Raw genomic sequence first — 15,321 nt, 5'->3', positions numbered from 1 at the left:
CAGGAGGCCCCTCCTCCATGGCTGGCTGCCTCACGGTTGCATGCCTGAGCCTATTACTGTTCAGCTCTCCTTCCACCTGCTGCATATGACAGGGATTATGATCCTACCCACCCCCCCCCCCAAAACCAGGAGGCGCTGCAGGAAATGCCAAGGACGGGAGCAGTGAGACCAGCAGGCTGCAGACTGGACACAGGAGTCTGGGGTCTCTAGGGCCTGTATTCACCTTCTTCTTGATCCCATCGTGAATAACCGTGGTCCGGTACAGCCGCAGCAGCCCTTCCTCAGACAGGTTCCGCACCAGGCGGACGATGGACTTCTTACAGCACTTGGTAGACACGCCTTCCTGTTTCTCCTGATCCATGATCATCTTCTGAATCCTGGGGCGCCACAAGATAAGCAGCTCACCTACTCCCCCACCTCCTGCCAGCAGGGCAACGGAGACAGGCCTGATGGGACGGTCTGGTGCAAGCCTCCCCCACAGTGGCTGGTGCCCGACACAGCAGCTCCATGTGCTGAATCCGGCACCAGCCACACAGAGATGAGTTGGTGGGGAAGGGTGGCAGGGAGAGCTAGTGCCAGCCATGTGGACTCTGCGTGCTGGACCTCCCACTAGAGAACACCAGTTCACCACTCTCTCCCTGTCTGTCACCATCCCTCCCTGTCTGGCTCTCACTGAGTCCCCACTGGGCAGGGTCCGAAGGGACACGAGGAACACCCTGCCAAGCCCCTCGCTGACAGAGGGAACTGGTCAATTGATGGTGTCCCATCCCAGCCTAGTTATGGGGCAACCCGTGTTCTTGACCGGGGAGCAAAGCTCTTTCTCAGTAAGTGCCTTCTAGGCTTGGGTGTCTCCAAGCCCTGAGGACGCCACCCCAGGTGGCGGTGCAGATGGACACGGTGATGTCCCAGACCCCTGACCAGAGGCCAGAGCCTCTACTCCAGCCCACAAGGATGCTCTACTTGTACTGGCCTGGTGATATCTTCTGGAAACTTAAGGCAAGATCACAGCATCCTGCCTATTTATTCATAGCCTTTCTTTATTAACAATTTCCCAGGCCTGGAAAGGCAAACACACTTGCCGCATGCCTTCTATTGCTGCCCAGTTACATTCCCCTGTGCCTTCTGCTGTTGCCCATCACACTCTCCCTTCTGCCGTAGACGACCCCCACCATCTATACCTTCCAAAGAGCGACACCAACCTCCAAGTGCTTCCTGCCACAAAGGGATCCCCATGAGAATCCCCAGGGCAAAGGAGGCAGCCCAGTGGCCCTCGGTCATTTCCGTGGTAACTACCTAGCAGGTGGTAACTACCTAGCAGAGTGCTGTGGCTAGTCAAGATAGGCAGGCAGGCCAGCAGATGGGTGGGCTGACGTGGGCGGGCTTACGTGAATAAGCTCTCGATGAGGCGCAGGTTGGTGACAGCCTCTATGATCAGATTCCTGCGTTTCAGCAGCCGATAGGTTTCATGGGGCTTGTCCTGGCCGGTGCCATGCTTCCCGCCCTTCTGGGAACCGCCGCTCTCCTGGAACAGAGACCAGATCATGAGGCACAGGGGTGCAGTGAGCATGGGGAATACCACTCCTGCAGGGGAGCTGAGGGAAATGTGCTCTGCCAAGAGACCCTAGGGCTCAGCATGGGTGACAAAGCGGGCATCATGCCACCAGGATGCCAAGGCCAGCATTCTGTAAGGAGGAAGAGCTGGGCTGGGCAAGCATAACTGGGTTTCTGAGCCCTGAAAGGGAGTATTGCTGAAGTCACATGACCTGCTGAGGTGGGCTCAAGGAATGAAGAAAGCAGGTAAGATCCTAGGGGGCCTTTTGCTTCAGAGACAAGACCAAGTAGACATGATGGGGAGCCATAGTACCCAAAACTCAGGAAAGGACTATTAGGGTCTAAGAAAATCTACTCCAGTCCAGGAAATGAGAAGAAGGGGTAGAGGGGCTGTGTGTGCCCACACACACACACACACGTTATAACATTCACATAGCCGTCCTCTGGGCAGGCAAGCGCATGTCCCCCAGGGCCTCTGTCTTCCTTCTCACACATGTGCTTGCTATTTGTCTTGCAAGTCTGTGAAGCCTAAATGACATAGTAGCAACAGTACCAAAGCCTTCCTGTCCTGCACCAGAGCACCACCCTGCCATCAAAAATCTCTCCAAGGTACAGCAGGCACTCCTGCCTCCTGGTCCCCAAGGTCCTGACCAAGGACACGGCACCAAGTGCACCAAATCCCACGGGTACTTCAAACAGTGAGTGGAAAACAGAATTAAAAGATGAGTTAATTTTCATGCCAAAAAAAAAAGGCGAAGTCTGCATGGTTCCTTCAGGATACACATTTCACAGCAACCTTTTGAAGATTCCTTTATCAAGAGGAAAGCATTTCTACATCCACTGTCTTTGAATCCTCCCACCACAGGGCTAAGCAGCACTCTAGGATCTGGCTTCTGCACCACGCCCTTCTGTTCTACAGCTTGCGAGGCTGGCCTTTCCTCTAGAGCAGGGTTTATCAGCCATGGCAATGTTGACATTTTAGACTAGAGAATTCTCTGCCCTGAGAGAATGCCCTAGGTTTGTTTGGGGATGTTTATCAGTGTCCCAATATTGACCTGCGGATGCTGGCGGTGGACCCCCTTGCTAAGTGTGACAACCAAGAATGTCTCCAGACACTGTCAAATGTCCCCTGGGGGACAAAGCTGACCCAACAGCAGATCTAAATGAGCTGTACAAATCTTCCTTCTAAGTGAAAAGAGCGAGTCTGCTGCTGCAAATGAAAACACTGGGCAAATTACAGGGTAGTGACATTCACACGGAGCCCAGGCCATGGGTACATGGGAACTGCCTTACTCAAGGTGACTGTTGGGGTTGGGGGGTAGATCACTGCCAGGAACCCAGCAGCAACCCAGCAGGCAGCACTCTCACGGTAACTCCATCTACTCTCCATCCAGGGGCTCTGAGTACAGCAAAGGAAAGGCTCACATCCCTAGCCACAGAGCCTGCTCAGGGATGGCAACTCTCCCCATGACAGGCACTAACCTTGGGGTTCTCCAGCCGGACCTCCTCGATCAAGGCTATGTCGCCGGTGTCGCTCTCCATGTGGTGGGAGCCCAAGCTGGGTTCGGAGGAGCTGCTGGTGTCCAGGAGGCTGTCAGCGCTGGCACGACTCCCGCAGGTGGAGCCCTCGGCGGCCCCCGCAAAGCCAGATGGGTGCCGCTTGAGCGGGTTCAAGTTGACAACTTTCCAGCTGCCTGTGTGAGGGCATGAGCAGAGCCAGTGAACAGGAGGTGAGAGGGCACCTGTGCTCGGCAGCCTAGGAGAGCCACGTAGGGTCAGAAAGGAAGCAGGCTGTGCCCAGCAGGCAGCTCTACTCTTAATTGGGTGCCAGATGGCAACTTCGCCATTGGCCCCAACCTTTCACCTGAACTAAAACCGTTAGAGGGAACTAAGCACTGTTAGAGGGAAGCTTAGGAAATTCTCCCCCCCGCCAAGATCAAACTATGGGACATATGCCCCAAGGACTTATAAGCCTCTAAAACAGACAAAGCCATCTTCTCTAAGCCCATGACCTTGTGATATAAATGACACCATCACCCCCACACTCCAATGGCACCGGAGGGGCCTGGGATGCCCAGCAACACCAACCCTGCCCGCCCGAGTGCCCCTACCCTTGGTGGGAGTCGAGTGATGAGGCTGTGCCCCCAGCCCGAGGCTACTAGAAGGCCTGGCATCGCCCTGGGACCCTCGGCCTTTCCGCTTGCTGCCACCCTCGTCCTCGCTGTCTGACTCTGAGAGGAAGGCGTCCTCGCCCTCAGGTGGGAGCGACTCCTCGTGCATGGAGGCCAGGCTCACGGTGGCCAAGAGCTCACTGCGGGCCTTCTCCCGGGCATACTGCCGGCTCAGGTCGCTCTCCTCTGCGAACACGCAGGAGATGTACTTGGTGGTCCGCTGGCGGCCTTCGTCCTCCATGAATCCCTGGGGGAGATGAGACGCACTGGTCACACTCAGAACAGTGTCAGTGACCTGTCCTCCTACCATTCTTGGCTTTCAGCAGCTTCTTCCAGCTCACCACCTGGGCCACAGGTTAGCCCGTACCCATGAGCCCTCCTGGGTCTCCCCATCTCATTGCCTTCAGGTCCTGCTTCCAGAGATCTATGGGAGTTATCTATGGTGTAATCTGTGTGCTCTGGGAGGCTGGGAACCCCTCACAGCAGGCTCTGGCCCAGTCTTCCACGGAGCTCAGTGCCTGGCAGAGAACTCGGCCCCCACAGAGTGGTCAGTGAGCAGGTGAGCAGGGCGGGTGTGGTGCACAGAGCTCCATGGCTGCCACAGCCTGGAGGGACAGGGTCTGGGAACACCAGCGTTCCTTGGCCACTACTGCCTAGGAGACCAAGAGATCAGCCGTCAGCCATCCATGCCTGCTTTATCTCCTAGAACCGGACTTTGTGGGAAAACGAGTAACATGTGCTGTGTAGCAACCACAGTGCTCTGTAGCCACTGGCTCAGCTGCAACCCTTCACTGTCCAGCAAAACGGGCCAACAGATGATGGGATTAGGGTGGAATGGCCAGGGTTGAGATCAAGTCTGAACTATGGCATAGGAACTAACTCCACAGTCCCAGGAGCCAGGCATGGGTGACAGGGACAGCCAGGTGGGGGGCTCTGCAGCTCAGGGAGTGCAGCCTGCAGGCATTGTTCACCTGCTGAATACACAGGGCAACCAACTGCGCCTCCTGGTGCAATCACACAGCGCACATCCCGAGGCGGGGAGGAGAGTAGGGCTTGGGAGGTTACCTTGACAACCTTGAACCTCTGAAGGAGCCGACACAGCATTCTCGCTTCCAGTTTTCCCACGTTCATGGCCACACGGATCTCAGCCTGGGAGATTCCTTTCGTGCCTCTGCGCTCAACTGTGCAAAAAAACAGATCTGAGTCAAGGGCCAGTGGGGCTCAGCTTGGTGGATAAAGCCCAGCCTTCTCCCTTCCTTCTCCACCCAGAACGTGCAGGTGGAACGTCCAACTGCAACGCTGAAAGGCCAGGTGGCTGCTTTGGAGTGCTTACTGACTCTGCAGAAAGGCTGCGAGGTGCGGTTTCTGACCTGCAGGTGTTCCATACCTTCTGTGGTCACTTCTCCAACTCTGTCCTCCTCCCCAGAGGGACCTGAGGTCCCCCCCGTAAGGCACAGGGTCATTGACATCCTGCACAGGTCTGAGTGGGGAGTGTCTAAGAAGGGTGAGGACTCTTCATCACCGGAACCCCTAGCCCGCTGTGAGTCTGGGTCAACCTTGGAGGGTAGCAGCAGGCTGTGAAATGTTCAACAGCAATACTGACGGCTAGGTTTTTGGAGTGCTTTCTATGCATCAGGCATCAGCCTTTGTACTTCAATGCCATGTTGCTCATCTTTGTAACGTGTCAGAATTATTTTAGGTATCAATTGGGAGAAGGGACTCTCAGTGAGTGGGTAAAGCACTATTTCTGGCTGTATTTGCGGGACCTGGGCCTGTGAACCCAAGGACTGGAATGGGACAGATCCCATCCAATCAGCTGGGGCCCAGAGATAGCAAACCCAGGGCAAAGACCGAGTCTCCCTCCTCCCGGAGCTGGAACAAGGGCTCTGCCCTTGGACATCAGAACTCCACGTTCCTGACTTCAGAGGACTCCACAGGGTCTCAGGCATTTAGAGTTGGCCTGAGCCACACGGTGGCCTCCTAGGATCTCAGCTTGCAGACGGCTGGCCTCTTATCGGACCTCTCAGCTTCCTTAACCACAAGGGCACAGGGTCCTAGCAAATCCACTCTCCTCTCTGTGTATATATAACTTAGTAGAGAACTCTGACAAAGACAGCCTCATTTTACAGAGCAGCAAACTGAGGTCCAGAGACCTCCCTCCAAGTCACCCAACCAAACAGCAGAGAAAAAGGCTTCAAATTCAAACCTGGTGCCAAGGCCTGAGAGTCCCAAGGGAAGTCTGGTGCCTCTGAGTAGCACAGCCCTCTGCGAATACCTGTACGGACAGCCCTGGACCGCAAGACCGAGGAAGGGCAGGGAGCTGGTGCACGCGTGGGCAGGACTCACTGAGCTCGTAGGTCTGCGTGAGCATGTCCCGTTCATACACGATATCCACGGGAGGCACGCCCTTGGAGATGACCTCCTCGTCCTCGTCGTCGTCCTGGTCATCGTCCATCTTCCGTTTAAACTCCTTCAGCAGCTTGAGGCACCGGACCATGACGTCAGTCCCTAGGAACACAAGATTCCCGGCCTTGAGTCAGGATGGTGCTGCGCTGCTGTGCGGGATGGGAGTGGGGAGGGGAAGGCAGGCAAGGGGCCCCGCAACGTTGTAACAGACTTCTGCAGACAGAGGCCACCCCCTCCCTGAAGAAAGTCCATTAAAAACTGCAGGCCTCGACCTGATCCATGAGACTAGTCATCTGTAATGGAATCAGGAACAAAGAAGGCGGTATGGTATTGGTGCTTGTAAGCAGACAGAGACCCCTTCCTGCCAGACAGGCTCTGCAATGACAGGAAATGCATCCTTCTCTCCACAATGATTCCCCAGCAAGTCTGACAAGGTCCGCATGCAGGCGCCACATGAGCAGTGTTTGCTGAAAGAATGAGAGCCACCTGCCTCATCTTCGGCTGGTACCTACTGTCAATAAGGGGTGGCAGGAGTAGATCTCTAAGCTGCCTTGGGCATTTCTGGAGGGCTTTACAGTGACCCCAGGGGTGGGGATTCACTCTGACAAAATAAGGAGAGGCACAGGCTCCCTGTGGTCGTCACAGCTCCATTCCAGGACCTCGCAGCCGGGTTCCTGATGAATGATACCAAGACAGGACCATTGGGGATGGCTGGGTGTCACGGTGGCAAGTACCTGGCCTTCAAGTTGTCACACTGCACCTGGGTGGCAAACCACAAAACCCAGTCTTTTTTGGCCTCCCACCCGCTCCCAGCAGGAGCCTTCTAAAGCAGTCTGGCCAAGCACAGTTTCCTGCTGACAGAAGTGGGCGGGTTGGCAGCCAGTAAGCAGAGAGGAGCTGAGACTGCTGGCAGACCTATACCGCACAACCCCGACCTACTTCCATGCAGATCCGACACAGCTGCAGGCTTAGCACACACATTCCTCACCACGCATCTGAGCCCTACTTCCCATCAGGTACCAGGTGCCATTTGACACTTCTGAGACTCACAAATGAAGGGGCATGGAAATGCCACCCCATCTGAATACTTAACTCTGGTTATAGGGCAACTCTGGTGGGGGTGGCAGCCCTTCCTTCCTCATGAAGATGGCTTGCCTACACCCACACCTCAGTGTGTACTACCTTCTAAATCAACCCTGCTTGCCTGGACACGTTGATGCCTCCTCCTTGGGTCTTCGACGACTGGCGGAGGGAGGTGCCTAGAGCAAGCCTGGCCAGGCCCTGATGCTCACAGCCCCACGGTCTGCAGGATGCAGGATCAAGGGAGCTGTCCACACTGGTGACGTAGTAGAGGACGCAAGCCTGATCCCACGTGAAGTGCTCCCCCTGGGAGGGCTGCCTCAGCTCTGAACAGAAGATCCATGCACCCAGGACTGTACTCTCTCGCAGGCTTCACCCCCAAGTTTCCACTTGACATTTCATAAAATCCTATTAAAATGTTCTTTCATTCATCGTCATTATGTATAGTACTTTTTCTTTTTAAGCTAGTATCTTTTTATCACTTTTGTCACCTTTAATTTAAAGAAATCATCCTAATTTTCAGTTGTTTCAACCACCTCCCACTAACATCATTTCTCTGCGAGGCTTTTAAAACTTTGGATCATTTTTTTTCCTATCCTTTTCATGTTGGTTCACCCTTTATGTCTTCTGTTTGATTTTTCAGTCTTTTCGTTCTAAAGTGCTTTTAAGTCTTTACATTTATTAAATTTTAGTCATTCATGTTTTTTTTTTCTTAGCTTGTATGCTTTAATCCTATTACAACTTTGTAAATGGTTTCTTTTGCTGCTTTAATGATAGATTGTAACTTAAATTTGCCACAGCCTGCCAGCTTTCTTCATTTCGTTTTTATTTAAAAACTTGACAGACTTACCAAGAACACATGAATTCCCCACTTAAGGTGGACAAGGCAACAGTTTGTCAGTGTTTGCACAGATCTGTGCCCTCATTACCCAGCCCCTCTTGTGACCGACGCAGTTCCATGCTGCTTAATTTTCTTCCGCATTCTGAGGGACTCAAGCTGACTTACATTTCTCTGTACAATTTAATAAACATAGGATGATGGGGCACACTTGGAAGGAAGAAACATAATTTGCAAAACAGATCAGCACGGGGTGATGGGGTTCGTTACCCAGGTTCTTGGCTTTGTACAAAACACAGCACCGAGCTCTCCATGCCGTGAAATGCGATTTAAAATATGCCTGAATCCAAACTCTGTGGAAGGGATTTGAGAGAGAACTCGCACACATGTGTCCAGGCACACCTGTAAATTTACATGCGGTAATACATCATCTTTATTTATTATTTAAGCCTTTGCCACTTCATGTTGCCTAGAAGGAAGGTTTTATGTTAATCCGCACACCAGAATGACAAAGCTCAAGGCAAAACTGCATCCACCCCTTCCTCCTGTGCAAGAGGCAACTCAGGTGGTGCTTAATTAAATCGTATCTGCTTGCCACTTGCTTGCTGGCTACTCTGTTCCAGGGAGACACAACACAGGCACCGAGGATACAGAGTACATAGCGCAGGGGGCAGCCACCCTCAAGAAGTTACACCCTAGCTAGGAAAAAGCCACCCAGATGAACACCTGACATTCTGGGCTTCCTGTCTGGTTCCTCTCCACTTCAAAAACAAAATTATTCTAGTCTCTGTTTAACACCTTTCTTCCAACAGGTCAGGCAATAAAAATGGGTACGAAATCCATAGGCCATAGTATCTGAAGCATTTGGACCACTCTACCTGTATGTCAAACACCGTGGGATGTCCTGGCAGCTCTGGACACGGCTCCATTCCATGAGCCTTCTCCTCCCTGCCACAAAATCCATCATGCCCTTTCCATCTCAGCCCCATGTCAAGGCTGGCACCCCCATCCACTTAGGGGCCAGCCAATGAGGCCATGACACATCCTCAGCACACTGTAAGGGGCTGTGAGCAACCAAGGACTCGGACAGGAGGATGGTGTTGCTCTCTCCCAGTGGTTTCCTTGTTTGCTCCCACACCTGTGGTACCGTGACTACTGCGGTGCTACCATGCTACCACCTTCCTGACAATATGGGGAAGCCAGACAGGCTGGCCCGGGACCCACAGGAACTAAGCTGGGAAGCCAAGGGGCAGAGTTCCCTCAGACCAGCGTTCGCCTTCTCTCAATAGACAAGGGCTCCAGGGGCATGTCTTTTCCCGGGCACTCCTCTACTCCCCGCTTCTTCCATGCTTGCACCTGCCAAAATCCCTACAGTCTCCAACTGTTTCATTTATTTCCAGGGCTGAGGTGTTGAGGACTCACTGTCACCCTTTCACGGCTCAGTCAGTTACCATTAGCCCATCCGCGCTTGACACCAAAATACTGTCACCAGCCCTCTCTCCTGGCATTTCCTATCCCGTCCTCTCGTGTACTTGTCAGTCTCTTCCTTTTACGTCCCATCAGATCACTTCGGTGATGTCCAGGCAAAGCGCAAATGAACTCATTTATTCTATCGTCTGTCGCTGAAGTGCTGACCCTCAGCTTTCAAAATCATTTTGGTCCATGAGGATAAAATGGCAATCAATAAGGGAATAAGGGGCTATTATAAAATAAGGAGGGTCTCACAGTTTCATGGTACGTCATCTTTCGTTAAAATGCTTTGGAAGGTTCAAATCATATCTGTCACATGCTGAATGTCTGACCTTTCCTAAGTTACTTGGCATTTCAACTTAAAATTTCTGACATGTACAATAGTGGCAACGCCACCTACTGCACGGGGCTAGATAACAAGACCACACCACACACACAGGTATTTTGAAAAGGCTGGCTGAAGAACAGGGTGGCTTAGTATAAGGACCTGTTTGGGTCATCACAGAATTGCCATGTTGGGGAATGCAAGCCAGAACTGCTTCTATCAGCAAACACTTCCCACGTGCTTTTCATATGGGAGGCCTAGAGCCAGCAGAAAGAAGTCCAGTTAAAGAAATGCATGAAAACATCCTACTGCAAGGCATTGCCTGATTGGACAGCAAGGTTGGGGTTGTGAAGAAGGATGCGTGGCCATTGGCCAGCCCACCATGGTATCCTGAACCAAACCTTGGTCTTTACCTTTCTTGGTCTTACAGGGTCCACACTCAGGGTGAATCTCCTGCAAGCGAAGGGATACGACCTTGGCGAGTCCGGCGTTCAGCATGTACTGGTACAGGCGTTTGAATGTCCTTTCACACAGTCCCTGCCAGAATAAAAGCCACCATCAGGCGCAGGTAAGGCACTCACAGCCACTGAGCAGCCACACACCCGAGTGAGGTCAGGACCCTAACTCTTTGGTTTTCTTGAATGGGGGACTGCTAGAGGCACTGACCCTGGAGACACTGCCAAGCAACACAAAGTCCAGAGGAACAGACAGAAAACTCCCCCTTTTGATTCCATGAGCCAGGAAAGGCATCCATCTGCCTGTCCCAAGAAGGGAGCACAGAGTGGGGATGAGGCAGGTGGCTTCCAGGCGAGTCCTTTTGCATTGTTGGGATTTTCTGAACCACATAAGAACACTACATTTTAATAAACCGATACATGCAACATCTCCTACAGCATTGGGGACAACCAGAAAAAAAAAAAACATTTAAAAATATTCTTTAGAAAATTTTAGGGCCTGGTGTGATAGCGAAGCAGTTAAAGTTCTCACCTTAACATGCTAGGACCCCATATGGGCGCTGGTTCTAATCCCAGTGGCTCCACTACCCATCCAGCTCCCTGCCTGTGGTCTGGGAAAGCAGTTGAGGACAGCCCAAGGCTTTGGGACCCAGCACCCACTTGGGAGACCCAGAAGAAGCTCCTGGCTCCCGGCTTTGGATTGGCTCAGCTCTAGCCATTGCAGCCACTTGAGGAGTGAACCATCGGACGGAAGATCTTTCTCTCTGTCTTTCCTCCTGTCTGTATATCTGCCTTTCCAATAAAAATAAATAAATCTTTTAAAAAAAAAAAAAGAAAAAAGAAAAAATTTTAGAAGATGTGGTCCGAGGAACCAAGATGATCTAAGCACAGTCTCAGCGCAGAGAGCATAAACGGCCTCCCTCTATATCTCGATTCACCGATTCAAAAGGCAGAGAGACAGGGAGAGAGAAAATGAGAGACTGACAGAAGGACAAGAGCCTATTGGTTCATTCCCTTCATGGGTACAACAGACAGCAAAGGACTAGGAGCCAGGAAGTCTTCCAGGTCTCCATGGGGATGGCAGGGACCATCCCCCGCTGCCTCCCAGGTGGGAGCAGCAGAACTGGCACTAGGATCAACGTGGGCACCCTAGGTCATATCTCACCTGCTGTGCTAAATACCTGCCATTCCATGTTTTTGAAAAACGTAATTTACTTCCCAACATCAAAGATTGGGAGATTTTATTCTTGGCAGGGAGGAGGGGGCAGAGGGGAAGGAGAAACAAAATTAGATTCTGTTTTCTCTTAAGAAATTAGATCTGGCCAGCAACAGCAGCAGCACAGCTCCCAGCATCACAGTGAGCGGGAGCCGAGGACTCGCTGACCCAGGACGCCTCAGCCTTCACGCTCCCTATGGAAGCTTGGCCGACACAGCCTGCTTGTCTTTTAACAGTCATTCAGAGGAAAGGCAATTTCCTAAACCTACAGCTATCACAGCATCGTTTTGGCCTTGGCCCACTGGCTCCTGGATCTCGCCCTCCTGCCACGGCTGCCGCTGGCTTCTGCAGGGCCTGGTACAGCGAGGCTAGCTGTCACCGACAGGGAACACATGACTTGAAGAATTGTTCTTTGAGTCTTACAGGTTTTCTTCTTCCCTCTGGCGGCGAGGCAGGGGGCCAAACACCTGTGAGCCAGTGAGCCGCCGCTTTCACATAGGTGTGATGGACGCTCAGCCTCGCCAGCACTCCAGCAGTGGGGCGGCACAACATATGGCCATCCAAAAGCCATAGATGACTCCCACATGGCCCATTCAAACCCAGTGGCTTGGAAATGGCGTCCATCGTTAATCTAGCGGGGCCCCTGGCATCCTGGAAAGATCCTATGGAAACCGATCCATCAACTCCCAGCCCTCAACATATGGCATGAGGCCTGGACCACCCCAAATGAGAGAGGATGATGTAGCCCTGCCTTGTGGGGGCTGTCATCATGGACTCACACCATCTGCCTTGCAGAGAGCAAAAGCAGCACCAAGAGTCTCCTCCCCTTGCAACAGAGACAGCACTCAAGTTTATGGCCTCCGCTTCATCCCAGGCTGATTTCTCAGCAAACCCTGCGCGGCCTGCTCGGACCCCTGTTGTGGACGCCCGTGGCCAGTGGACTGTTGGGATCGCCACACTCAATGCATCCTAAAGCTGAACTTGTCCTGTGCCTCCTTCTCTTCTCACTGCTCTGCACTTGACTCCAACACTCACTCAACATCACCTGCAGCTGGGCAGAGCCCTGTCAAGGAGCTCTGGCAGTGACCGAGCAACGCAGCCCTTGCCCCCAGTCACCTGCTCTGGCTAGTCAGATCCTTCTGCTTCTTGTGCCTCAACACCCATGCTTGGCCGCTCACCAGGTCCCGTTAGTTTCATTCCCAAAATGCTTGTTACACCATTCAGGCCCCCTGGTGGGCCACAACTAACTCCCACCCCCACTCACTTCAATGGCCTTCCCTTGGGGCTGTCCATCTTCGCCAACACTCCGCAGCGCTGTGGCCCAAGGGTCAGATTCAAAGGCTCCCGCTCCCAGCACCACTCCCACTCATCAGGCAGCCCTGGTCACCCATGCAGACGTCCCACAGGCTTTCTCACTCCATGGCTCTGTGTGAGCTACTCTCCTTGGCTGCAACACTGCTACTTGCACAATGATGTCCTCTCCAGGCCCCTCCATACACTTCTGCTACCACCAAGCTGGAAGGCAACCTTGTAGGTGTGTGTCCATGCTCCTGTCCCTCCGTTAGAGCAGTTCTATGACACACAGACCCATCACCTTTGGGTGGAACACAGTTCTGACTCAAAGGAGACACTGGCTGAAATGTTTGTTGAATGACTAAAACAAAGAGTGACCCACAGCAGTCAATTCCTGTCACCGACACAGTCCCCAGGGATAAGCCCAGGGCAGGGCAGCCCCATCTCCCTGTCCTCCAGGGACTCCTGGGCAGAGGTTTTCAATCCTGAGTTGGCCTGGGCCAGTGTGTTTCCTGAGCAGGTAAGGAACTCACTTTCCCTCGGTTAGGGCCTCCTGAGCAGGGGTCTTCCCAGCTGACCTTGTCTTTGGGGTTTGATAGTAAAGTAAGAACCACAGAGCAGGGTACACTGGATGGCAGATGGCACTGGTGCTCGGGCTGGGAGTCTAAGGGTCACAGAAGGTAAGGGAGCTGGTGGTTGGCCTCAGTACACTCGCTCCAGCTCGCTGTTGTGACAAAATGTGGGCTCAGAGCTACTGACATTGGAAGGGAAGCTAGGGAGAAATACGAAATTTCTTTCACATACACACTTAGGCATGTATGTGAAATCTGCATTTTTTAAAAATGCTAAGTGAAACTTACTTTTTTGAACAGACCAAATGTGACCTGCAAGTCTCAAGTTACTAACTTTGGCTTTGAAGAGACTTGGGTATGCAATGAACCCAGCAATGCCCCTGATTTTCTGAACCCTGAAATCAGAGACCAGAGCTCCACCACGTCTCTGAAGATTAGTTCCCGTAAACCTTCACCTCGGACGCGCCGTTCTGTGGCTTAGCCTACAGGGCAATCTCATTACCCTCCCACTTCCAAGGTGAGCTCCAGGCTAATCTCCACTGACAGCAGTTCCACTCACACAAGAAGGAGCGACCCTTCCTCATTTTCTTCTTCTCTTGCTCACTTTATCACTGCTCCTGGATCCAAAGGCCAGGCAGGTCAATAATTGCTTTAGTCTCTCTGCCATCCCCTCACTTGCCCAGTGCGCTTGCTCTGTCATTTCAGTCTTAGACCACTGGGGACGACATTGCAAGCCTGACTACAGAAGGAAATCTAAATGTCAGGATTTACCATTCCATGTGAACTTTGAGAGCTGCTCTAAGAGCAAACCCCAAGGGACGGAGGGGAAGTCAGACATGAAGAGGAATTTACACAAAGCCCTGAGTATTTGCACGTTCTCTAAACAGAAGGCAGCACATTTGTTTGGAGTGTGTTGTGGGGCTCTGGACTGCCACCCCTACACTGAGGCAGTTCTCCAAACAGGGGTACGCATCGGGCTCATCCCAGTGCAAGGGGATCCCCCAGGCAGCTTACCAGTTCCTCCCTCAGCCTGCCCAGCGTCTCGATGCGGTTACTCCGTGCACTCAGCACCACAGATAGCTTCTCCATGAGGATGTCGTATTTGCTCCTCCTGTAAAGGAGACACCAAATAGATTATTTCTTCAAACCCAATGCCTGTATTTAACAGCCATCAACACTGTACTCTAACAAACCCAAGTCTCAAGGTCTCAACAACCATCCTGTCCATCATTGCCATTTGAAACTGGAGAGATTGAGCAGTTCAGCCACATGTCCAAGTTCACCTAACGGGCAGCAAACCAGAGTCGGGGGTTTACTTGAATGAAATACCTTTCTAAAAAGTCCGAGACCTTTGGCCCTGGCGTGGTAGCTTAGTGGCTAAATCCTTGCCTTACATGCACTAGGATCCCATACGGGTGCTGGTTCATATCCTGGCTGCTCCACTTCCCTTCCAGCTCTCTGCTGTGGCCTGGGAAAGCAGTGGAGGATAACTCAAGCCTTGGGACCCTGCACCCACGTGGGAAATGTGCAAAAAGCTCCTGGTTCCTGGCTTCGGATCTGCTCAGCTCCGGCCACTGTGGCCACTTGGGGAGTGAACAGAAGATTTTTCTGTCTCTCCTTCTTTCTTAAACCTGCCTTTCATAAATAAATTTCAAAAGCAATTGTTAAAAGTCTGATTTTTTTTTCTTTTTTCCAAGATTAATCTATTTTATTTGAAGGACAGAGTTACAGAGAGAGGGGAAGAGAGAAAAAGAGAGAGAGGTCTTCCATCTGCTGATTCACTCCCCCAAATGTCCACAACAGCTAGGGCTAGGCCAGATCAAGACAAGGAGTTAGCTTCGTCGAGGTCTCCCACACCAGTGGTGGGGACCCAGGCACTCGGGCCATCCCCTGCTGCCTTCTCAGGTGCAGTGGTGGGGAGCCGGCTCAGAAGTGAGCAGCCAG

At 52.5% G+C, this 15,321-nt stretch overlaps 1 protein-coding gene across 1 annotated transcript in view; it reads right to left on the bottom strand.

Annotated features, from left to right (window-relative positions):
- GTF3C1 (general transcription factor IIIC subunit 1) overlaps positions 1–15,321 on the bottom strand; it is a 54,780-nt gene that overhangs the window by 31,379 nt on the left and 8,080 nt on the right. Inside the window, exons 5-12 of the mRNA XM_040973167.1 lie at positions 14,392–14,488; positions 10,255–10,378; positions 6,069–6,230; positions 4,788–4,903; positions 3,663–3,969; positions 3,034–3,245; positions 1,386–1,522; positions 224–377 (exon numbers count right to left, since the gene is read on the bottom strand). Of these exons, the coding sequence (XP_040829101.1) occupies positions 224–377; positions 1,386–1,522; positions 3,034–3,245; positions 3,663–3,969; positions 4,788–4,903; positions 6,069–6,230; positions 10,255–10,378; positions 14,392–14,488 (1,309 nt within the window). The remainder of the gene's footprint in view (positions 1–223; positions 378–1,385; positions 1,523–3,033; positions 3,246–3,662; positions 3,970–4,787; positions 4,904–6,068; positions 6,231–10,254; positions 10,379–14,391; positions 14,489–15,321) is intronic.

Source organism: Ochotona curzoniae, unplaced genomic scaffold (genome assembly GCF_017591425.1).
Source record: "Ochotona curzoniae isolate NIBS_2020 unplaced genomic scaffold, NIBS_Ocur_1.0 contig_2321, whole genome shotgun sequence".
NCBI lineage: Eukaryota > Metazoa > Chordata > Mammalia > Lagomorpha > Ochotonidae > Ochotona > Ochotona curzoniae.
The sequence above is the reverse complement of the archived record's forward strand: the minus strand, read 5'-3'. Positions and strand labels throughout refer to the sequence as shown.